At 43.7% G+C, this 24,167-nt stretch overlaps 1 protein-coding gene across 1 annotated transcript in view; it reads right to left on the reverse strand.

Moving 5' to 3' along the window:
* Positions 1 to 275: 275 nt before the first annotated feature.
* FOXO1 (forkhead box O1) overlaps positions 276 to 24,167 on the reverse strand; it is a 97,322-nt gene continuing 73,430 nt past the window's right edge. The window contains exons 2-3 of the mRNA XM_049646855.1: positions 4,059 to 5,414; positions 276 to 3,588 (exon numbers count right to left, since the gene is read on the reverse strand). Coding sequence (XP_049502812.1) covers positions 4,077 to 5,414 — 1,338 coding nt within the window. The 3' untranslated portion in view covers positions 276 to 3,588; positions 4,059 to 4,076. The remainder of the gene's footprint in view (positions 3,589 to 4,058; positions 5,415 to 24,167) is intronic.

Genomic DNA, 24,167 nt, shown 5'->3' on the forward strand with positions numbered 1-24,167 from the left:
ACAGGATGTCGTCGCAGACATTCCGAAGATGCGGCTCCCGAGTTGTTCCTTATCAGGGATTTTACTTGTTCTTCAACTCTCGGGACTTCACTCTCAGATGGACTGTTTCCTCCCCAACCCACCCCTGCCCCCCAAAGGAAATACCAGATTTGAAGAAACCATGGCACTGTGGCTGACAAGGCTTCACTTAAGGTACACATTAAAAAACAACAACAAAACACTAATAAAGAGCTTATTCTGCACAATTAGGAAAGAAAGACGCCAAACCATTTAAACAGAATTTATGTACATTTATGGCTTTATACAATAATAGCAAAGATTGTTCTTGTGTCTGTAAGTACATCAGCATCATCAGGCACTTCTCAGAGAGTATCGGAACAGGAACGTGGAATCTGTGCTGTTACTGAACTCGAGTAGTGAAATGCGGGGGGGGGATGTGACCGCATCCCGACAGGACTCCGGTGGCCACACCTGGCCACACTGCCAGGCCGTGCACACCACCCTCAAGGAGGAGGCCAAGAGTAATGCAAGGCTGTTTTGTTTGCATAAACCACACTGCCTTTTTTTAATGAACAATTAACTCCCAGACCAAAACCACAAGAGAAACTTCTCATTTAAAAGTCAGTTATAAATTAAGAACTCGTAAGAGCTGAGTGTGAGAGTTTCAAGTAAGTCTGGGGGGAGGGAGGGAGGTGTTGGTAACATATACCCAGCAGTTGAACATGTCCAAATTGTATACCTTTGGAAAACTTTTTTTTTTTTTTTTTTCCATTTCAAGTGTCCTTCTCCTCTTCTCAGTATGCTCCATTGATTTACTGCCCACTGGGATACAACATTTGCTAATTAATTTAGACTTTGTCAGTTTGTCGAAGCGGAACTTTGCAAGTAATACATCTAATTACCTAAATATATTCCATACATCTATATTACGGAAACAATACTTTATATTTAAAATATCAGAATAGCTCTATAATACAATATGCTTTTAATAACAGTACAAACCAGAGGAAATAAATCAAACAAGGCTGCATAGGTGATATCATTTGCACATTTCACAAAGCAATCATGTACAATAACTGATATACTAATTACTCAAGAAAGTCAGTATTCGTACAGAAAAAGTATTACCAGAGGTCACATAATGTTTGTTTTCAAAATAGACAAGGTGCCTTTCACTGGACTTCACTGTACCCCAGAGAGATACTCAAGATTCATGAGAATTTCAACACAAAAATCTGCAGAAAAAAAAAAAAAAAGAGGTATTTACACAGACTCAGGAGGAAGAAACATCTTTTTAAAAGTTACTCTAGGATGTAATAAGATTTTAAGAGTGATTTCTGCTGGAGTTGCCTCTTTAATGAACAAACAGGGGCTCTGAGGCTCACCATGTGATGGCATAGGAGGAGGAAAGAAGCTGGACACAGTAGAGAACCCAAGTACTCTGGCACCAACAAGTTCTATTACATATGCAGAAGGCACTGCTTAGAGGAACTAGGGTTTCCAAAACCAGACATATTTTGGAGTGGCTAGCAGTAAGGATGGTTGGCCAGGTGGCTGTTTAATGAACTTTCAAGACAGTAGAAGTCACAGTGGGAAGCTTACAACAGAGCTGGCCTCCTATAGGAAATCTTTCAGGAACACTTGTGTTCTCGTTAAACATGTAGGAAAGACCAAGCCAACAGATCGGCAATCCACGTGCAAGACAAAGCAAGTGTGATCTGGGCTAAGTACACAGAAAGAAATCAGAGCCTTCTCAAGAAGGCAAGAGGAACATTTTTGTGCACCTGCTCCTTCTATTGTGCTGACTTAGGGCATTCCACAAGACTTGAAAATACTGACGGATGCAAAGCCAATTAACCTGGTCTGTCAGTTACAGGTAATTGCAAAATATTAAAACATAATGATGCAGCATTGTAGTTTAGGTTGCTAAAGGCTAAGGAAATTCTCCAATTCTAACTTACAATAAGAGGTTTTACAATAAATTCAAATATACAACCTATAGCTGGTTTGTCGGCTTTCAAATTAATTGCCCCAATTTTTAAACAAGCTCTAGTCCATTTGGTAGCCATCTGCACTCAGGGACACAAAGCATTCTGCAAATCACTGAAGTCCTATTTTAAATTTTCCTCCTTCCACCTAAATTTCCACAGTGTGCTAAGTAATCTGCAGGACAGAAGGGAGAGAGGAATGAAGTGTGAGTCTTAACATAATCCTTCAAGGCAGAGCTATCAAACCAACCTCCACCTAGACCAAAATAAGAGCACAGAAATAGGAGGGAAAACATTTGCTGAAGCTCAACTCCAAAAGGTTAAGTTGATCCAAACTCCCAGTTTGAGAGAGGAGCATGGTTTTAGACTCGGGTCTCCCTTTCTGATCTACAAACATCACGAGGCCCCTCAGGAGTCCCTGAAACACCGTGCACTTAGTTCACGGGATAACAGGAGCAGATGGAATTTCTTTAAAACACATACATAAAAGCTTACTAAGTTCTCCTAAACATGAAACGCAAAATGTCCATAACTAACCATCACTCTCCTGCCAGAACAGAGCCAGAAACGTGGAGTATGCAAGTACTAATTACAATGATTTTAAGATTAGTCAGAAACAACACCAAGTAGCATCCCCAAGTGTACAAACCAGTTAAACACGTATAAAATTAGTACTAATCCAGTTAGAAATACAAAATGAAAATTATGGATGCTGCCTCAAATATCTGGGATTCCACAAATTTACAAGCAGACTATGTAACAAAGTAGACTCTAGTTTTAAGAAAACATTACAGTTCAATATCTATTCCAAAAATGTCCCAACGATAACATCAAAAATCATTTATCTGGAAATTAGAACCATTTAAATGTTTGTACAAATTTGCAAATAACAAAATAAACAAACAAAAAAATAGAAAAGACCTGTACAAGGCTGGCATTTAATCTATTTTTTCCCCCGAAGGTGTCTGACAAGTCCATTAATTCAGCAGATTGATAACAGGCTATTGGTTCTCATGTGAAGTGGCCATGTGAACAGGCCCAAAGCTGTCCCTTGGAGGCGCAGGATGGAGAGCTTGGTTCTCTGTGGTTCGTCTGTTCAGCAGAACACGGGTGGTACAAACAAAAGTTTAACTTATCAAAGACATGAGACCATCACAGTATTACAAAAAGAGTATAAACTTTCCTTGGACCAAATGGATATTTTTTAAAAAACAACAACAACAACAACAACAACAACAACAAAAACACACACAAATACAGTTCTGTCGCTACTGCTTATGTACAAAACTTGAAAGCACACCAGGATCTGAATGTCTTTTCTGCAATTATATGGTGTAGTGAGTTTGGCACTTCATTGTAATGAAATTTCCAATGGCACAGTCCTTATCTACAGCGGCACATAACCTGCAAACATCGGGCAAACATCCTGTACAGGAAAAGTGTCTTCGCTGCCAAGTCTGACGAAAGGAAAAAAGAAATTCGTTTTTTGTTTGTTTGTTTTTTTTTAATCAAGAAAACGAAAAGGAGGGGTGAAGGACATCTTTGGACTGCTTCTCTCAGTTCCTGCTGTCAGACAGTCTGAAGTACTTTTAAGTGTAGCCTAGAAAAAACACACAATGAAAATACAGCCGAATTAAAATCAATTCGATTTAACGTATTAGAGTGACAGACATACTTGGGGGGGTGGGGGGGGGGAGAAGCTAGAGCTTTCTCAAACAGCTCTGAAATCTTTCAATGGGAAAAATTCCACTTATAAAAAAAACCTGCAGCATTTGATTTGTATCAAACGTATTCATTTATTGAAGAGTTACTAAAAAGATGCAGCCATCTAACTGTCAAAAGAAATCTTTAAAGCAGTCAGAGGAAAATTCCTTATGCTTAAGCTCAAAGAAAAAAAAATTATAAGCTGCAAAAAGGGCAAAGAAAGAATGATAAAAGATGCCTCTCTGCAAGGAACAGCCAGCTGACATCAGGAAAAGTCCCAACCATGGAAGATATGTGGCAAGTTACCGTGTTCCTCTCTTTTAAGTCCTGGCTTCAGAAGGTCTTTTGACACGGGGGTGATCTTACCTGTTCACTAACTCACTCTTAGCCTGACACCCAGCTATGTGTCGTCGTCTTGACGCTGTGCGGGAAGCTTTGGTTGGGCAACACATTGTCAAAGTTAAAATCCAACGTATCTCCATCCATAAGGTCGTTCCGAATGATGGACTCCATGTCGCAGTCCAAGCGCTCAATCAACATGCCATCCAAGTCACTTGGGAGCTTCTCCTGGTGGAGAAGGCCCATCCTGCCATAGCCATTGCAGCTGCTCACCGAGGAGTAGGCCCCCAGCGCGTTCATCTGCATGGTGTGGGACAGAGGCACTTGTAAAGCTGTCTTCACGGGGGCCAAGCGGTTCATACCCGAGGTGTGGGGCATGGTGTTGACCGCATGGGGCAAGGCACGCCCATTAACTGCGGATGTTGGCTGGGTATGTCCAGGGTGGGTGTGGGAGCTGGGGTTCATCATTTTGTTATGAGATGCCTGGCTGCCATAGGTGGACATGACCGAATTAGGGCCCATCAACACATTCTGACCAAGGACCCGGCTGTTGGGTTGGGCGATCCCAGGATCAACTGCTGTCATAATGTCATTGTGGGGAGGAGAGTCAGAAGTAAGCAACTCCTTCAAGAGTCCTGGTGCACAGTTATACTGATTCATACCTCCATAGCTCGATTTGTTGTCCTGAAGTGTTTGCATAGGCATCTGGGGCAAAGGGCTCATGCTGGACTGGCCATATGTGTATTTTTGGTAGTTTGGGCTGGGTGAATTCAGACTGGTGTTTGGAGGTGCAAATGAGTAGCATGGTGTCTGCTGCATCATGGTGCCAGGTGAAGACTGGGTTGAAACAGTTAATGGCGTTGGTGATGACAGAAGGTTGAGATTATCCAAAAGATTTTCCATATTTTCAGGATTGCTTATCTCAGACAGACTGGGTAGCGTAGAAGCCATCTTTGCAGCAGATGGTGGGTACACCAGAGAATGCACATCCCCATCTCCAAGATCGTCCTGTTCGGTCATAATGGGAGAAAGTCTCCCACTAATAGTACTAGCATTTGAGCTAGTTCGAGGGCGAAATGTACTCCAGTTATCAAAGTCATCATTGCTGTGAGAGCCAGGGCTCGCAGGCCATTTAGAAAACTGAGATCCTGGGCTGTCCCCGGCACCCTCCTGGCCAGACTGCAGGGATGCTTTTTTCTTAGCAGCTCGGCCCCGGCTCTTAGCAAATTTACTGTTGTTGTCCATGGACGCAGCTCTTCTCCGAGGGGATTTGCCACTCTTGCCTCCCTCTGGATTGAGCATCCACCAAGAACTTTTTCCAGTTCCTTCATTCTGCACACGAATGAACTTGCTGTGTAGGGACAGATTATGGCGAATTGAATTCTGTAAAGCAAAACATCATGTTAGAAATAAGTACTTCTCCCGTTGGGAGTACTTACTGTTCAGTATAGACAATGTTAATGGAAGACAAGTAAACATCTTTTAAAGTTTGTGTACAGATTTCAACCTATACCATCAGAAGGGTTCTGAACTCCACTATAAAAGAGCTCCAAACCAGTACAAGAGAAATAGTATCTTATCTTAAAAACAGGCATCTGTAGGAGTGCCTGAGTGGCTCAATCGGATGAGCGTCCGACTCTTGATTTCGGCTCAGGTCACCATCTCACGGTTCAGGAGATCAAGCCCCACGTTAGGACCCACGTCCAGCTCCATGCTGGGCTCCGAACTGGGCATGGAGCCTGCTTCAGATTCTTCTCTCTCCTTCTGCCCCTCCCCCGCTCACGCTCTCAAAACAAACCAAAACAAACCCAGTGTCTGTATCTTAATGTAATGAGGGGACAAAATTAAATAAGCATTATTATAGACACCTTCTTTTATATAGCTGTATTTTACAGGAAATCACAGGAACTCACTTTAAAACCACTTAAATTTTTGCTTAGCTACAATGCTACGTAAATAGCAAAAACCGTTTCCATTCTATCACCCCTAAAACTACTGCCAATTCTCTTCAGATTGAACATATGCCATTTACACAAGTGAGAAGTTTTAGATTACTGGGCCCACGTGATTATGGAAAAGAAAGAAGTGAAGCAGGATATATTCTTAGTCAAGAATTAAAAGCCTGAAAACCAGTAAGACCTAGATTCCTTTCTACCTTTCAAGTCCATTAGGCTAATATAGGTGAATATATGGCAAACAGGGTCATATTTCTTATTTTAGAAAGTTGAACTGCCAAAAAAGAGAAAATTTAGATCCAAGTGCTGTTCACCAACCCCTCCTCCCACAAATAACCAGCAGTATGTGCCAACTAACTCCAGGTCACTGCATCGGAGGGAGGTCCTGCTCTATCCAAAAAGACACAGGGAGAGGGGTGGTAATACAAAGAGCTCCAGGCTTCAGTCGCTCAGTACAGTTGTTCCACAACTAAATTGTGCCATGTGTATTTCTAACACAATTAGTAAAGAAAATCAACTTAACTTTGGGAAACTGCTTGGCCCCTAGGTGCCTTAAGTTTCCTTATCTATAAAACAGAGATAAATAATAGACCCATTTAGGGCTATTAGAGGGAGACAGAGTTTATAAAATGTTCAGTGGTGCCTGGCACATGGCAAGCAGTTACCAAAGAGTAGGGCCTAGATCCCAACTTTGAGGGCACGAGGATATTGCCATTTTGAGCCCTGCTCCCCTCCTCCTACCTCCTATTCACTGGGGTGTGGGCAGGAGTTCAGAGGGATTGCAAACACAAACCCACAACTCCCAATATACAGTGAAGGAGGCCAAAGAGAGTCTCAAGCTCCAGCAGAAGCAGCAAAGCCAGGCTGCAAATAAGGAAGCCCCAATCCAACTCCCCTAATGGACACATGTGGGATCACCAGCATCTGGAGAGCCTCTGGGGACATATGGAAAAGCAAAAATGGGCTCCAAAGGAGGGCCCTTGTCTTGTAGCTTTTTGTTCCCCATCTAGAACAAGGCACACAGCAGACTCCCACTACCTGCTCATTCAGCAGCCTCTGTCATCAGGGCCCTGAGGCCAAGTCCAGGAGCAGGATTCTGGATGTCCTAGACCCCTGGGAACAGGCCCCTGTGCATGTCTCCCAAGCTTCCCCTGGCTTCCTTTGCCAACTGGGGACAAGGCTTAGCAGAATGAGCCCCCTGGACCTCTGGGGCCCCTCACCCTGACCACAAAAAGGCCCTGGCTGGATTTGTGGTCACCCAGGGATGCAGCCACAGTGCCCACATCCTCATGCCATCAACGTGGGATGCAGATGCTCGAGTGCCAATCGGTGCGCCAGAAAAAGCCTTTGCACAGACAAGGCCCGGGCTTCAACACAAACCATGAATTCAGGTTCTTTCTTATTAAAAAAGAGATCACAAACATGCGGGGGGAAAATCTCACTGTCTAAAAGGAGATGCGATAGTCCGAGTTGAGTCAGGCCGGATAGCCAGGGCTGAGAAATCCGTATTTCAAAATGCCCTCTGACCCTCTGTACTACATTCCACCCAAGGATTGCAACAGAGGAGCAACGTGACAAACCCTTCTGCCAGGGCACACAGCGCGGGCGGGTCAGATTCGGCTCTGAATGGGCCTTCCAGGCTAGGTGCTGTGCAGGTGTCCAAGTGGATGGCATGAAGGTTTCTTTTGTTCCCTAGACTTTCCTCTTCCTTCCCATCTATTGATCTATCCCCAACTCAAGACAAGCTTTGAGGAGGACTTTAAGTACACACAAGAATCCCTAAAAGAGGCCAAGTACTACATTTTTCTAATGGCCTATTTCATTTCCACAAGATTCTCCAAACCCCACGGAAAGGTCTTAAACACACACCTATGTATGCTCCAAGAACCACAGCCTCGTCTCCTGGGCCCACCAACACCAGCAAAGGAGGTTCTAAATCTGTCCTTAAAGAGGCAGGCCTGTCCCTGGGGAGGACCTGGAAAGGGGCTGAGCGCTCTGACCCTGCGACATGTTCTATAGGCTGAAAGTCTGGGCATTTGCACAATATTCCATCTTGACTATCTTGTTCTTGGAACACAATAGACACATAGATAAGCCACGATGAAATCTCTAGAGGAAAGGAAGCTTGACTCCTGTCCCTGTCACATTTAGTTAATGATAAAGGGGGGAAGATCCTCCTAGATAATGGCTTCCTGGTTGTCTGCACTGGCTGGTGGAGAGGGTGGTGCAGCTCTGTAACACTCATAATTAGATCAGGTCATTTGTAACTGCAATTAGGGGACATTTTTAATGAGACTGCAGAATATGTAATGATGAAATCTTTAAAAAGTTCAAGAAGCGTTCACTAAGCCAGGTGGGACATACACTAACTCACCACTTAGACTTACCCCCGCTCTCCAAAAGGGTGGTGGGGGGAGGGTCCACAGCAATACCCTACTTATCAAAACATCATGCTCCATATTTTTCTAAGAGGACATTTCAGGTCACTCTTTGAGTAACAGAGCTGTCTTCTAACTTTGCCAACAATTAAAAAAAATTTTTTTTCCAAACAGGAAAAGGTTTGCTGTGCAGGGCTTGTTACAAAAATTCCTGTTTTTCATACAGCCAGCAGGGCTATGATAGGGAGCGGGGGCGGGGTGAATAGGTAAATCCTGCAAAAATATGTGTTGCTATTAAGGGTATTATGTCTGCAGACCCCTGCGGGACACAGCCATGGCCGGAGGTGGTTCTCCCGCAAACTCTTCGACTGTCAGTGCTTGGAGATACTCAGTTTTTTGACTACAAACAGAATATTACCTGAGAAGTAAGGCAGGTTGTGAAGACAGAAAACTCAGACACTGCAAGCTACTTAGCCAAATCACAAGCTGCTATGCCATTAGACTCCGCCCACCCCCCCCCCCCCCAACCAAGGACACATGAGCAAATTTCCTCTCCAGCAGCTGTATTTCTCTGCAGCCTGGGCTCTTTACTAATGCTGAGCTGGATTTCCTCTCACATACCCTCCCCACAACCTGCCCCCCCAAGCAGGGCGGCACGTTCTTCTTGGGAAGCCTGACCTGACCCGGGACATTTGGGCGGGTCGCGTCGGGGGCAGAAGGAGCTGCACAAGGTATGTGCTTGCTTGTTCAGCCTGCCTCTAAGTCCCAGGTGCTCTATTTCAGGAGTTCTATGGATTCCAAGCTCCTTAAAGAGCAAGGGCGGAAGTCCGGTTTTATTTCCTAATCTTGAAGCCCCTAGAAGAGGTCTGTGTACACGCATGCACACACACGCACACACACACAAAGATGATGTGCACACAAGAAAAAGCCAAGGAATGTTTGTTGACTGACATCCCAAACACACTACAGGGAAGGTGTAATGTCTTACACATCTTTTGGCCGTCTGTTCACATACCAATTCATGTCAAACCACATTTATTGGGACCTAGTTTGTGCTAGGTACAATGAAAAGACAACAGAAGGAATTAGGCAGAGTCTGCCCTCTAGGTGTTTTATGATTGACCTGGGCCAAGAACAAGTCCACCTAAACAGCGACATGGGACAGAAAATGATGCACAAACCACTGTCCAGGAGCACTGACATTTTCCTATCAAAGGTTGCCATCTCCACCTCCTCCAACTTCTCTCTGAGCTCAAACGTCCCTTCCTTCTGGAACCATCCCATCCTACCGCTAACACAGGACCTTGGTTCCTCACCACAATTATGATTCTGCTATGTGTGGTCCCCTGGGGGCATGTGTGGCTCCCCACTACACTGTAAGCTGCATGAGCTCAGGACCTGGTCTGTCTTCTTGTACAATGTATCCTCACAGCTCCGTCACCAAGAGGCACTCAAGTATCTGTTAAATGGATTAATAGGTTCTACATTGACAGGGCTGTTGTGGAGATTAAATGAGAGAACACATGTAAAGTGCTTAATCAATATTAGCTGATGTTACTGCTGTTATTATTAGGATAATGGCATCTATAAAATGTTTGTGTTTTAGACACTTATCTGTACGATAACCATCAGTCTAATTTACTATCATACCTTGCACTGTTGCCACTAATAAGGTGTTACATGTTAGGTACTGGAAAAGTAGACCAGCGTTGAGGTAAGACTTAAGATGTTTTCTCTCTGCCCCAGACAGTACCTCAGATGCTGTGAAGAGACGTTAATAATAAAGGAACTCAGATACCAAAGCTGGCCTGTTACTGCCCTTGCCAGTAAGCGTATCAGAATCCTGAAGTCTTCTCAAGGTGCTGCCACGGAGCCTCGCGCGTGGGCACCACACACAGCTGTGGCCTCTCAGCTGTCTGGACTCAGCCAGTGTGCGACAAGGGAAGGAGTGGCAGGTATTACCCGGGCCACAGTCAAGAGACCACAGTCCTGTGTCTCCTTGGGGGGGGGTGGTTACAAATGAGCCCTGCTGGTCCCCTGCCTCTCTGGCTGGCAGAAGCTAGGCTCTGGGGCTGGCCCCTAGAAACCCTGAGGACACAGGACAGGAACTGCCCCTCCCCAAGAGGCTCCCAGCCCCGCTGTTTAAAGCAATAATCGGAGCGTCGCTGACGCACAAGAAGAAATCTTCACACCTTTCATTTGCTTTAAGTTTTTTATCTTTTTTAAATCTATATTGGCAAAATGTGTTATATAACACACACAATCTATGGCTGTAGTACAAATGAATAAATGTGACATCAGAAAGGATATGTGATTTTTACAAAAAACATTTGGAGACCCCTACTCTATTACAGTAGACTTCTAGTCTACTAGAAGCCTGAACAAAGAAAACCAAGGTTGTTGAACTAGTCCTAGGGTCAAGACTAGCAAGCTCTTTGGCCTACCAGACCTGGGCTGAAGAAATGCTCTGATCTGGCCCTGGGTTTGCACCTCTCCTCCCCTACCCCGCCCCGGGCTCCTTCCTGTCCATTTTTCTGTACCCTGGACACTCATCACTCTGAATCCTGCCTTCTGACCTGAGCTGCCAGCTTGGTTCCATCTAGCCTGTCCACTGGTGTGTGTGGAGATCACCACCTTCCGGCCATGGGTCTTGCCATCACTCCATTTTTCTTTCTGCTCGGCAGTTCTAAGACTACTCTGGTCTTTGTCTTTATAACCAAAAATAAAAGAAAACCATCAACTTAGGCTGAGTACATCCTGCTCACGAACCCCGGGCCTTCATACTTTATGTCTGCATTTTACTTCATATACAAACTGCGTTTAATCCATCATCGCATTCCACACTTGAAAGATCCCTACAAGGCAGGGATTACTGGCCTTGTTCTAGACATGGGAAAACTGAGGCTCAGAAAATTAATTGTCCAACTAGGGCTCAGACCAAGGTTTCAGGAGTCTGAATGCAACACTGCTGCCAGCTAAAAAACCACCTCCTTGGCTCCGCCATTGTGAACAATCGAAGGAACACACTCAAGACTAAGGTTACATGAACGCATCTTGAGGGAGCAGAAATAATTGTTTACAAATACTAGTTTACAAAACGAATTTTCTGCCTCACTGGGTAAAACAGACTGACAAAATATGATTTGCCTTTAATTCTAATGGTGACTCTTTATGGCAGGAAACCATAACAGCTGAAGTGTGAATTTCAGGTATGAGCATCGCCCTGGGGAAAGCATGTGTAAGGAGGCTGTGGGGACCCACAAGGAAAATGGAAAGGCCCCAGGGGCCCCTGCAGCCTAGACCTGCCCGTCACCTTGCCACACGATGGGGGTGAGCAGTAGTCACCAAGTCAAACAAAAAGAACTTCAAACTTAAGACACTGGAACACATGAGTAAATGAATTTGTTGTTCTAGAAATTCTAGAAATTCTTTCAAAATGCTAGACAAACTAGATTTTTCCAAAAGCATTTTATCTCATTTCTGTGAACTCTTTGTCAATGCATGCAATTGTTTTGTAGACTCCCAGCATGGACTTTACTCCCTCCTCTTGCTTCCTCTCTTTTACACCATCTCTTCCTGCACTTCTACGAGTGAAAACAAACTAAGGAGAAAGTAGAAATAATCTCTATTCAACAGAGTTCCCATTGGTTGCTAATAAAACAACTTGCAAAATAATCCATTCTGCTTGCAAACGGAAGGAAAATATGTGACCGTTTGCCAATTGTTCTTTTTACAAGTGATGTCAATAGACGCCATATAGATTCAACTTTTCAAAGTGTTGTAATAGAAGATGTATGGTGAATGACTAGCCTACGTGCTTACACAATAGGCCCCAGCAGTGTTCAGCTCTTCTTCCTCAGGCTGATCTCATTTTCCAGAAGCCTGTCCTTCTTGCCTGAACATCAACGACCCCACAGCACACTCTCACCCCCCAGTTTGCAATGAGGACTCGGGCTTCTCCAGTGATCCCAGGGCTGGGAAGAAAAGACTTGCAGCCTCATGAAATGTGCAAACTAGAAGGCACTGGGAAGGTCATCTGGCCCAACACTCCCATTTCCTATTACAGAAAACAGAATTCAGGAAGATTAAAATCCAGATGAGAAACTTATACGAAACTTATACAAGACCTCATTTACAAAAAGCACAAGCACCTGGGGCTCTATTCCTAGAAGAAATATAGAACAAGTATCAAGAGCATGCAGGGTTCCTTCCCTAATCAAACCAATTCTTAGCTATAGATTCACAAATGGCTATCAATACACTCTTAGCTCTAAACAGCTTTCTCTCTGACTCAAATCTTTCCAAAGAAGGAAAATATGACTACGTTAAAGAACCTCCAACAACAAAAAAAGCATATGGGAGATTATGCTCTCATGTAAGACAGTACCAAAAAGGTAACTGTAAGAATTCATGAGCACCATGAAAAGTTTAAGCACACGGACAGGCAGAAGCCAAGGTCTGGCTGACTGCAGGGCCACCTTGAGGGAGCACCTTGATCTCACTAGGCCTCAGTCTTGCCATCTGTGAAGCAGTAACTACACAGGACTGTTACATAGGATGGTTAGGAACTGAACAGCATAACATATATGGGAAGTGCTTAGCACACCCCTGGACACAAAAACGAGGAAATCAAGGCTGGCCTCTTTCTGATAGGAAGCAAAGGGATATATAAACAGGAATTTGAAAGCGATCGTGAATGGTTACAACTTGATTAAAAACCATTCATCACAAACTTCCTGTTTAACAGTCTTCCTCAAGCTGGTTTCCAGGTCCTCACAACTGAGCCTGCAATCCTTCTTTTACAGAAAAATCGTTTTCTCCCCTTGCGAGGATTTTAAATGTAAAAATGTGATTAACTAGTGTGCTCTGTCAGCTTTCTGGACGACCCATGTCAGAACATATGTGGGTCCCTGAGGTTGTTCAAGGAGACAGACCAGCTGACGGATGACAGACTACATGCAGGAGGACAGTTACAGCAACGCCCCTTCTACATCTCTTCTCACACACCGCTCACTCCCCACTGTTTACTTTGCAGAGAACAAACCCTAAAAGGGGCCTGAAGAGGTGAGGGATTTCAAGAATATATTGCAGGACAAAACACTTGGTGAAAAGGTGAGCTCCAAGTGAATGGGACTATGGTCTTAGGAAACCAAGAGGGAAGAGGGAAGCACCCCCAGCCTGAGAGGAGGGGCAGGGAGGAAGCCCTGCAGTGCGGAAAATGACCCCATTGAGATGATGACCCTGGTGAGAATGCGGGACGACGCCTGCCTGATCTTTGATAAGCTCTCACATTAGCCAAAAGCCTAACTAAGTATTTCAGAGTAACAGGTCAGCCAACAACCGCACTGGGGTGTAAGAAAAAATCTCCACGGATAGAGCAGAAAATTTACTTTGATTATATCAGAACTATCCCATGCTTTTATTTCTCAGAAGGTGCTAATCAAAACAACACAGTGCTTCCCCTTGCTGTGTCCTACAGGAAAACCTCATTATCGAAGAAAGCTGTTTTATGAAAGAAAGGGCAAAGCCCCTCAATTTTCAGAACGTGAAAAGGAAAGTCTTTCCAACAGCATTTAATGCCCCATGCTTTTCACACTATCAGAAACTAGGAAGCCCAAAGACAAAACTCCAAAAATTCCAGGTGAGGTTGAAACCTTAGGTACAAGCATCTTTCCCTGTGTTCCAAATCATGGGGTATTGATCTTAATCACTCTCTCTCTCTAACTTCCATAAAAGTTGCTAACACAGGGTGCCTGTGTGGCTCAGCCAGTTAAGCTTCCAACTCTTGATCTCAGTTCAGGTCTTGATCTCACGGTCGTGATTCAGGGTCCTGTGCTGGGCTACTCCGTGCCCAGCTTACTTTAAAAAAAAAAAAAGGTGCTAATGTAGACCCCCATTTAAGTCAAGTCTGGAAAACAGAAACTACCTCCTGCTGTCATACACTTTGGCCTGAGTACATTGCCACAAAAGCCAATAATGCCAACTCTCAAATGAGTGTCATCAACTCTGGCTAATTAGGTCCCAGTGGTGGATATAGACAGACTAAATTTCATTTAGCTAGATTTCTCTTAAATGTGTGGGGTTTTTTGTTTTTGTTTTGTTTTTTAAGGCTAGCTAAGGATTTCAAAGTGGAGTTTGTGTCTCCCGGGATTAATTTAGTTTCCGTGCAGCATGCGGGCATCCCTATCGATCCTTTAACCCACACACACCCCCCCCCACCCCGGGAGGCATAAAGACCGCACACGGCCAAGTCCCAGGCAGAGAACTTCAACGCCCCATCCTGACCATCTGGTGTCCTGAAAGAGCCCATCCTTTCTGAAACTTCTATTTCATTAACTGCTCAGAATATGGACTGTCTCAGACACAGAAGGCCACACCACAGCATAGTATTAAGAGGAAACCCATTTGTTGCCGAAGTGCTCCTGCTGTTTCCTAATGAAAATCTGTGTCTATTTTATAGGCCATTTTTCTCATCTTCAGCGGCTCTACAAATGCACTGCTTTACAAGCAATTAATTAACTAGCTCTGTATCTGGCTACCAGAAGAATAACTACTGGTGAACTGGGCTACCAGAGTATGGCAAAACAAAGTAGAAACCAAAAACGAAAGAACACTTGAGGATTTATCTTCTTCTGATGAATAACTCAAATTAGGCATCAAAATGAAACACAGCATGTAACAATTTGATCGATGTTCAAGTTTTCTAAAGTTATTAAAGGACTAGAGTAAATTTTGAAGTATTTTGTGATGAGCCCTTTAACCCACTCATATTAGGTGAATGTTTATTCAAGGTATGAGCTGGGGTGGCTCACTTGGTTAAGCAGCCGACTCTCAGTTTCACCTCAGGTCATGATCTCACGGTTCGTGAGTTCAAGACCCGCAATGGGCTCTGTGCTGACAGTACAGAGCCTGCCTGGGACTCACTCTCTCTCTTTCTCTCAAAATAAATCAGCTTTAAAAACCAACAAAACAACAAAAAAACAAAAACAGGGCATGTACCCCAACTGTTTACAACAGCCAATGAAAAACTCTATGAATTGAACATAAATTCAAAGGCAAGCACACCTGAAACGTTGAGAGATTAAAATCTCTGGGATAATATCCCATCCATAGAATGTACTATACAGAATTGTTTTTTGCCCTAAATATGTTCACTGTCTGAAAATCTAGGGGAAAATGAATCCACTGAATGCATAATCTATTTACCAAGAAATGCTACCCTTAGTAAACAGAATTAAGAAGTATGAAGTCAAAGAGGGTTGGGGTTTTTTTGTTTTGTTTTGTTTTGTTTTTTGGAACTCAAATGTAACAAATCCAGATTATGAGAAGAATGGAAAGAAACTGCAAAAATATGATATTCTGAATTATATATCACATGCAATGTGAAGTTTTCTTAGTTATACAGAATCCTGAAACTAGCTTGCTTGCCGAATACTCTGGCTAATCAGCAACGATTTGTGACTGCTGAGCATGTGTTCTTTTTTGTTTAGGGGCCAGCTCACAAAAATTCTTGTCCCAAATCAAACAGCTACTAAAAAATCACTGGTCGACCTAATACTAGCAAAATCATTTGGGCCCATTTGCTCTAAAGCAAAACCCCCCAGCCATGGGAGGCAGGGGCCAAGCCAGGGCTGTTTCCAAGCATCCTGCAGACATCGGGATCCAATTCAGCAAGCAGACCACAGAGACAGTAGGTGTGTCCGCTGGATAATGGCCCTACTCTCTGCACCTTCCTTCCAAACAACTGAGGCTCCTTCAGCACCATCAGGTGCCCACATCAACAGCGCAGGGTCTCCAAAAGAACCCCAAACGCATGTTTCAGAAATGCAGCTTTTGTGGTTACCTAAAGGCCTACAAACATCATAGCCTTCAAAGCCTTCCACAACGTGTCCACCCTAAAACCACACCTGCCCACCAGCACAGATCCTGTGTCCTAACACGAGGCTACACCTGACATCTCAAACAGCATCTGCACACAGGGCTCTCCAGACAATATGGCGCTGTACTTAGTTGTAAAAACAGCTTTCCTCCCCTGTATAAGCGCCCACGCTGTGAGCAACAGCCCCTGCAAAGTCTCACCCCTGCTCACCCCTGCACAGTCACGGACACTCCACCAGAAGTAAGCACACTTAGGTTAGTGATACCCACAGGATTTGCAACCTCAGTCAGGCCTCAGGTGGAGATGAAGGCCAGCCCCAGGGGAAAGTGCTTCGCCAAGACTATTCCTGGGCTCAGGGGATGCTGGAAGGCTCCAACTAGAGTCTGTCCTGGAAGCAGATTTAGACGACCTGAGGACAGCCTGCTAAGTATCCTTTGTGTTTCACAGTTTTTGAGCTCAGCCACAGGGCTAGGCAGGTTCTTATTCCAGAGAGAAGAGACAAAGTCAGGCAAGACAAAAAAGAAGGGTGCCCCAACCACCTGGGGATCCTCACTTGAGCAATTAGCAAACCTTACCATCTGGAAAGTTCTCCTTGCATTGAACTTTTTACTCTAATGCTGCAGCTTGAACTCATGTCCCCTTTGGAAACATGAACAACACTGCAGCCAAGAATTAAAAGTACAAGACTGTGTTTATAAATCCCCAAAGACAAAAACCTCACCGCTACTTTTAGTAGTTATAAATATCATTTCTACGAAGGCATTATCTTTGAAAATGCACTTATTACACATAATATCCATTTCTTGTTTGGGGCTGAGAAAGCAAAGGGAGAATTCTGTACAGTTAGCTCTATCTTAAATACTTAGAGGGAGACCAGTGAAGAAAAAAATGAATAAATGAAGCATTTCTTAGGATGATTCAAACCTGAGAACTTCTCATCTGAGCCCAAAGTTGGTGGTACCTTAACCTCCTCTTTGGAACTTCAGTGTTCATTGTTCTCAGTGTTATCACACTTTGAATTTCCTCCAAAAGGGGACTGTGAATAACAACTATTGTGACTGAAATCTTGCACACAGTACAAATGTTTTGTATCTCTTCCAAGCTACTGCATTCAAGGATACTTTGAACCACAGCTAGGAATTCCACCATGATGTATGTATTTAGTATATTCAGGGATGCCCTTTTCTCCACCTTCTTTAAAAAGTATGCATTTGCCAATAGAGTTCAGACTTAAGGGTCTTCCCAGAGGGCAGGTCCTGTATTCAGGTTCAATTTAGGTCACTTACTCCCACAGGTCAATCAGACAAGTCAGATGATGTCCTGGTGCCTCACCACCATATATATAACGCACCACCATATATATAAGGACATATAACGCAAAGGGGCACGATGCAGACCAAACGGGAACATGTTTGGAAACCACACAGAGTACCCAAACTGTAAAAGGTGCTACCAGTTTGAAGCATATTAGAGAATTTTTCTGTAAATTCTTGATATTCTACAACAAAGGTAATCAGTTTCTCTAGAAATTATCATCCCTGCTATCACAGATACTTAACTACACGCAGGGACGTCAGCCTAACAGACCACTTCAGCATTTCTCCAAGGCCATTTCCAATGGCAGTCTCCTTGGTATTAATTTATTTTTTATTACTGAGAAAAGTAATGTAGTCATATTCTGACAACCTAGTTAAGACTGTAATAGCTTAGAATTGTTACTGGTTGAACAAAATTTAAAACAATCATTCTTTAGTGCAATCCTACCCCCAGAAGGTTAAGTTTTGCATTTCAACCATTTCTAAAGCCACAATATATTTCTATTAAACAATTCATGAAGACAGACACCAATATATTGGATAACCATTTTAGTCCTTAAAGTAGCTATAAATTAAGCTAGAGTAGCATACAATTTTAGAACAAAACATTTTCTTTTTTCAGTTTTCTATGCTGGGTTATTTATTGATTTATTTACGCATACATACATACCTACATACATACACACACGTGACTGTTGCAAAAGGACCACAGGGTGAATGGGGGCTGGAATAGAAGGTGCTGAGTCACCTTTTAGTCACCGAGGAGCCTGCATTGCATCCTACATGCAACATACAGGAGAGCAAAGAAGATCAGAAAAAAGGACGATGTGGAACCTGGAGGAAAGTGCCAACCCATCTTCCCACAAGATGGTGGAAGAGAAGGAGAGTCTGTGTCCTGCTTGAAAAGCAGAGATTTTTTCACCTACCCAAAAATTTAAGTGGGTGTGGGTGTATTTTACCGTGCACATAAATTTTTGTTGATGAACAAAAGCATCTCCAGGAGGTGCTGTTTGGCACGGTTCTTCCCCACCCTGAGAGGTGCCCGCGGTTCTGCCCTCTAACAGGGCTCTGCTGCAGCTTGTGCGGAGCCTGGTGTGCGGGAACAGCCTCACAAGTGTCATCTTCAGGACCGGATTGATGTCTCTGAACATGATCACCGAAGCAGCTGTTTAGCTTCTGTCTCATGACTTGAATGCTACTTGGTTGTTTTGGAACTCATGGCATAATCTCAGATTTTCTCGTAGTCACAGGAGGGCAGGATCCTGGGGCAGGGACCATTTGTTTTGAAAACGGATTTTTAAATTCTCCCTTCGTGAAGCCTGGTGTGTTTTCATACTTTTATCCCTTGTTCACGACATTCAGCATACAAATTCAGTTCTCGCTTTCTGAAAGGTTTATTTTTGTTTCTTGAGGTCATTGTCTGGGCTTGGCCATAACATCTTTCAGGTTGTTTTGAACAGCTAAAGGGAAATTAAAGGAAATAATGCCCTACAATGTAACCATAGACCGTTTGACATAAGCATGAATACAGCTACAACACATTATTCACTAGTTAAGTCAGTGCCCTGGTGGGGGCACATGGAATCCAGGGCCAAGAATGGCCCACCACAGCTGGACTGCAGTGATGTGAGGGTGGCCTGAGATGGCATCTGGCTCAGGGCTTATCACACACACAACACTCCCACCCCCCCCCACCCCCCCCCTTCTCGTGAAAGGCCCCCCCCCCCCCCCCCGACACACACACAGAGGTCTAAACCTTGGGAACTTAATTTTTAATGGTTGATTATCCCATCAGAATTTGACTGTAAAAGCACACAACTGTGGGCATAAACCCCACCACCTACGGCCAATCTCACTGCCGTTCTTCTGTGGCATAGATACCTTGGCCTCCATCTGCACCCCGTCTCCTTTCCTTTCTTGCCCAAAATAAGTTAGTGCCGCGCAACTTACAGCCAAGTTTAAAACTCACAAAGTCACTAGCAAACAAAGAAACAATAGCAGGTAGTTCAAACATTTTGTAAAGCTTAAGTCACACAGTCTCATGCTTTCTCTGATCACTTTCTGGAGGACAGCTGAGAAACCCTTGCTGCGAGAATTAGGTTCTCTTTAGGTTGTTGGCTTCCCCATCCATTTCACAGCACTTTCTCCCAGCCATTCCTCCTACTGAGGTCATTCTCCCCACCACAACAATATCAAACCAAACACTTCCCAGTAATTCAGAGTTTCTACCTCGGTTGTTAAAAATACTGTATTGTAAACTTTCGATCTATACTCAATTCCTGGAACAGCTTAGGATGAAAGCAGATAGATCCTCTGTTCTTAGGAAGGAGGGAAGGAGGGAAGGAGGGAAGGAGGGAAGGAGGGAAGGAGGGAAGGAGGGGAGGGGAGGGGGGGGGAAGGGAGGGGAAGGGAGGGGGGGGGGGGGGAGGGGAGGGAAAAAAAGAAAAGAAAAGAAAAAAGAAAAGAAAGGGAAAGGAAAGGAAAGGAAAGGAAAGGAAAGGAAAGGAAAAGAGAAAAGAAAAGAAAGGAAAAGAAAAGAAAAGAAAAGAAAAGAAAAGAAAAGAAAGGAAAAGAAAAGAAAAGAAAAGAACAAGACAAGAAAAGAACAAGACAAGAAAAGACAAGACAAGACAAGACATCAAGTGTGATGTCCAAGATCAGTTCTAAGAAGCTAGACTTGTTTCCTTGGTTTGAGACTTCAGTGGAAAATAACCCATCATTTCTGCCTGAACAATTTACTTCAAAATACAAGAGTTTTGTCAAGTTCTGCTTCTGCTAAAAGGAAGGAGGAGAGCTCAGTAATGAGATGGATGCAGAATCTGCCATTTGCACCTTTATCGTCATGCCCCCCCATCGTTAGCCAATCTAGTAAGAGTAACGAGTGCAAAGCTGAATATTAAATATTAAAGAAATGCTGGGGGTAGGCATGTTGAGGCAGATGGCTTCACACAGGAAGTGTGCCTTGTCAAACGTGTGCCAAGATGCAGCAGCATGCTGTTCTGGGTCCAAATTTCTTCGGTCTATCTTTGCCAAAAACAGTGCAGCTGTCATTCAGGTTACAGTTACGGATCTTTACCTGACAACGCTGACAACTGGTCCTAGAATGCTAGTCCTGCTGCTGAAGAACTGTCCTGTGCTCTGGTTTAAGCCCTACTCCATAAAGCTCCTACTGAACTGACAATGACATGATGACAAGGATTCCCCATGGCCAGCCTCCCACTCCACCCGCAGGGTAGTCTTTATTCCCAAAGCATTACCCCAACCATGCCCATGTAACAGCATCCCCTGGACTTTCCCTCCAGGTTCCCAAAGATTAGATTTCCCTCCAACCACTGAGGTCTCCTGGAACACCTCCAAAGTAAATCCTATGTGCATGTTCATACACAAAAAACAAAAACAAAATACTCTCCATTAGACTTTTTTGTTTTGTAGGTGTGATCACGTGTACCCCTCTACACACACACACACACACACACACACACACACACACACAATTTCCCTGATACTTCTTGACAGACTCTGCTGTGAAGCCAAATTTCAGTGGCACACACTTTGGAAAATGCTGCCCTAATGGCAAGATGGTGGTCAAGTGGAAGACCTAAGTCTGGCTCTGTCTTTGTACATGTAACTTTGGACAAACTTAATGTCCTGTGTATCTTAGCTTTCTTGTCTACAAAGTGGAAAAAATAATGCCTGTCCTACCTGCCTCCCAGGGTAGTAGTAATGGATACAATTGCTTCAAAAAGCATTAAAAAAGTTCTACGCATTTGTGAGGTTTTAGGATTGTGCCCCAGGTAGAAGGGGCAGAGCTGCCCGAGCTCCCAACCAAACAACCACCTGTCCCAGTTACCTCGGAAAGCCCAGGTGCTCTGGGAAACATACTTCTTACCCTTTGAAGAACGAAGGAGACACAGACTGTCCAACCAGGCCAAATCACTCTGTAGGAAGGAGGTCTGGCATAGGCCCCTCCCCCAAACATGACAGAGTAACAGTCAACAAAATGCACAAGGCAGAGCTGGCTACCTCTGGGGAGAAGAACGGACCCACCCTTAATTTCATCTCCAAATCCCTCCCACCTTCCTGAGTGTTTTGTGAAAAGGAAGAGGCACATAAGGTACAGGAAGTGGAAGAGAAGGGGAAGAGGAAACAGGAGGAGTGTAGTAGGCTGATTTGCTTAGAAGACAAGTGAAATAGAAAAATAACAAAGACTCCTGAGACTTCTCCTGGGTCAAGCTTTGACTGTGACGCCATTCCTCATACTGTGAGAGCTGTGATGTGAGCAGAGGGTCAGTTTCTAGGGTCATGAAAACAGTACCCACACGCAGTCTCTCCCCGTTAGCATAATCAGTAGCAGAACTGGTGTAGGACCAGCCTGGGCAAAAATAGCGACTAGGATTGGAAAGTCTACATACAACATTTGACAATGAATGTCAATTATGACATCTCTGCAACCTCTAGAGCACACTTTTTTTTGGGTGGAGGTGGGCGGGGGGGGGGGGGGGGGGAGGGGTCTGTAGCTAATATAAATGGTGCTCTTTATTACCAGTGACATGAGATCTATATGGTCAGTTATTTCTTTTACAGACATTTTAATGAATATGATGATGCTCTCTCTGGATGGTGAAGGTAATGAGGATTTTTACTTTCTAGTTTACCTTTGCATGTTGTCTTTTTTGCTGTTGTTTTTAAAACAAAGAGCATGTAAAAAAAAAAAAAAAGAGCACATATAGTATAGCTTTTATTATCTGAATAAAGCTACTTCCTTTGGTGGGGGCAGAGGACAAACAAAAAACCCATGCCTGTTCTTTCAGGCTTTCATTCTAAAAACAAAAACAAAGTAAAACTGATTTCCTATCAAGTGCCAGGACCTGTATCATGTGATACATACACATACACACATAAATATTTACATAATCAAAGAAGATGAAGTTCATAAACCATATCCTAAGATTTTTGATTTTCCAGGAAACAATAGCTCTTTCCTAAAGCAGAAGTGGAAAAAAAAAACAATAGTATTACACAAAACTAGTAGGGTACAGTGGTTGAGGAACAGGGGCTTGTTATCAGACAAACCTGGATCTTAACCCACTCCTGAGATTTAGCAAAAGTGTGACCTTGGCTGAGTCACTTAACCTCTCCAAGCTTCAACTGCCGCATCTGCAAAGTGGGAATGATAGCCACTACACCAGGTTTTTATGAGGATTAAAATGAGATAACCATGCAAAGCACTTACAAAATGTCAAGCAAATGTCTAGCCTCTGACTACAGGCAAGGCTAACCTCATCTGACCTCATGTCACCTCCCTGCACAAATTCAGAAAGAACCCAGTGCTGATTTGTTCTTCAGGCAAAACACATCCAGGGCACTAGGTCTCAATGTTTATCCAACCTTTATTAGCAGTAGCAACAGAAGATGCTGTCATTTCAAGGTGAAAGTCATCCAGGGCACAATCAAGCAAAGTAAGGTCAGCCAGAAGCTCAAAGACACTTGGGTCCAAGACAGTCTCCACTGCACCTCTTAGCGCTTCCGTTAGATAGACATGGGCCTTCCTGGCTTATAGCCTGGGCACCAACATTTTTAAATCCATCAGGAGAGGGTTTGGGGAGAAATACGAAACGCAACATTAAATCAAACACTAGGGCACTTTCCTGGAGGATACCGGAGAGGATTCAGGCTTTCCCAAGGGAGAATAGGTGTCCAGAGTGGATGGAGCACCACTGAAAACTGTGGCCGGGTTTTGTGGTCTTTGACAAACTCTGAAGAGGTACCGCTTGCAGGCAAAAAGGTGAACAAAAATAGAGTGCAACAACAGCCTTCCCACTTGTTGCTGTAACACATTCCTTCACTTTAGAAAGATACTCATGAAAACTTGCAGAGGGCTGCCCTCAAACAACAGTACGAATTGCATTTAAATCGGGAAGCCAGCTGCTCCTTGATCAGTCATCCTTTTACCAACAACAGAACTTTAATTAGCCCCCATCTGCTTCCTGTTTTAGGCCACAAATCTTAACTTTCACCTGTTTGGACCAAACTGCAATAACTATACACCCACAGTAAATAAAAACAATTAACTTTTCATACAACATGCAATTCATTCTCACTGAGCTGATACTGAGCTATTCAAAATAGTGCGTAATTCAAATCAACTATTTTCCCACAAATAACAATGTTCTATACTAAAAATTCAACAGAAATTCTCTCCCACCCACATCATCTTGAATTTTTTCCATTAAGAAGGTTTTCAAGCTGTCTGGCTTCAATTTCCTGATTTTACTGTTAAGTATGCGGTCATGTCGGGTCATGTAACAACAATGGATAAATCTCACAAAAACATAATGCTAACTTAAAAAAAAATCAATTTGCAGAACGATACCTATGACATTCTGCAATGTTAACTGACAACACTGATTATATTTAAGGTTGGCGGGTTCCTACAGAGGTTTAATGGACCCACGTATATCAGCCCAGCCAGGAGGCAGACTTCTTGAAGAAACCGTCCAACACAAGAAGGCTTAGAGCAAGATAAGTGACATCTGTTAAAACCTGGCGGTGTCATGTGGATGCTATGTTAGCCTCCATGCTTTCCTAGATGTTTAAAATATTTGAGA

Source organism: Panthera uncia, assembly GCF_023721935.1.
Source record: "Panthera uncia isolate 11264 chromosome A1 unlocalized genomic scaffold, Puncia_PCG_1.0 HiC_scaffold_16, whole genome shotgun sequence".
NCBI lineage: Eukaryota > Metazoa > Chordata > Mammalia > Carnivora > Felidae > Panthera > Panthera uncia.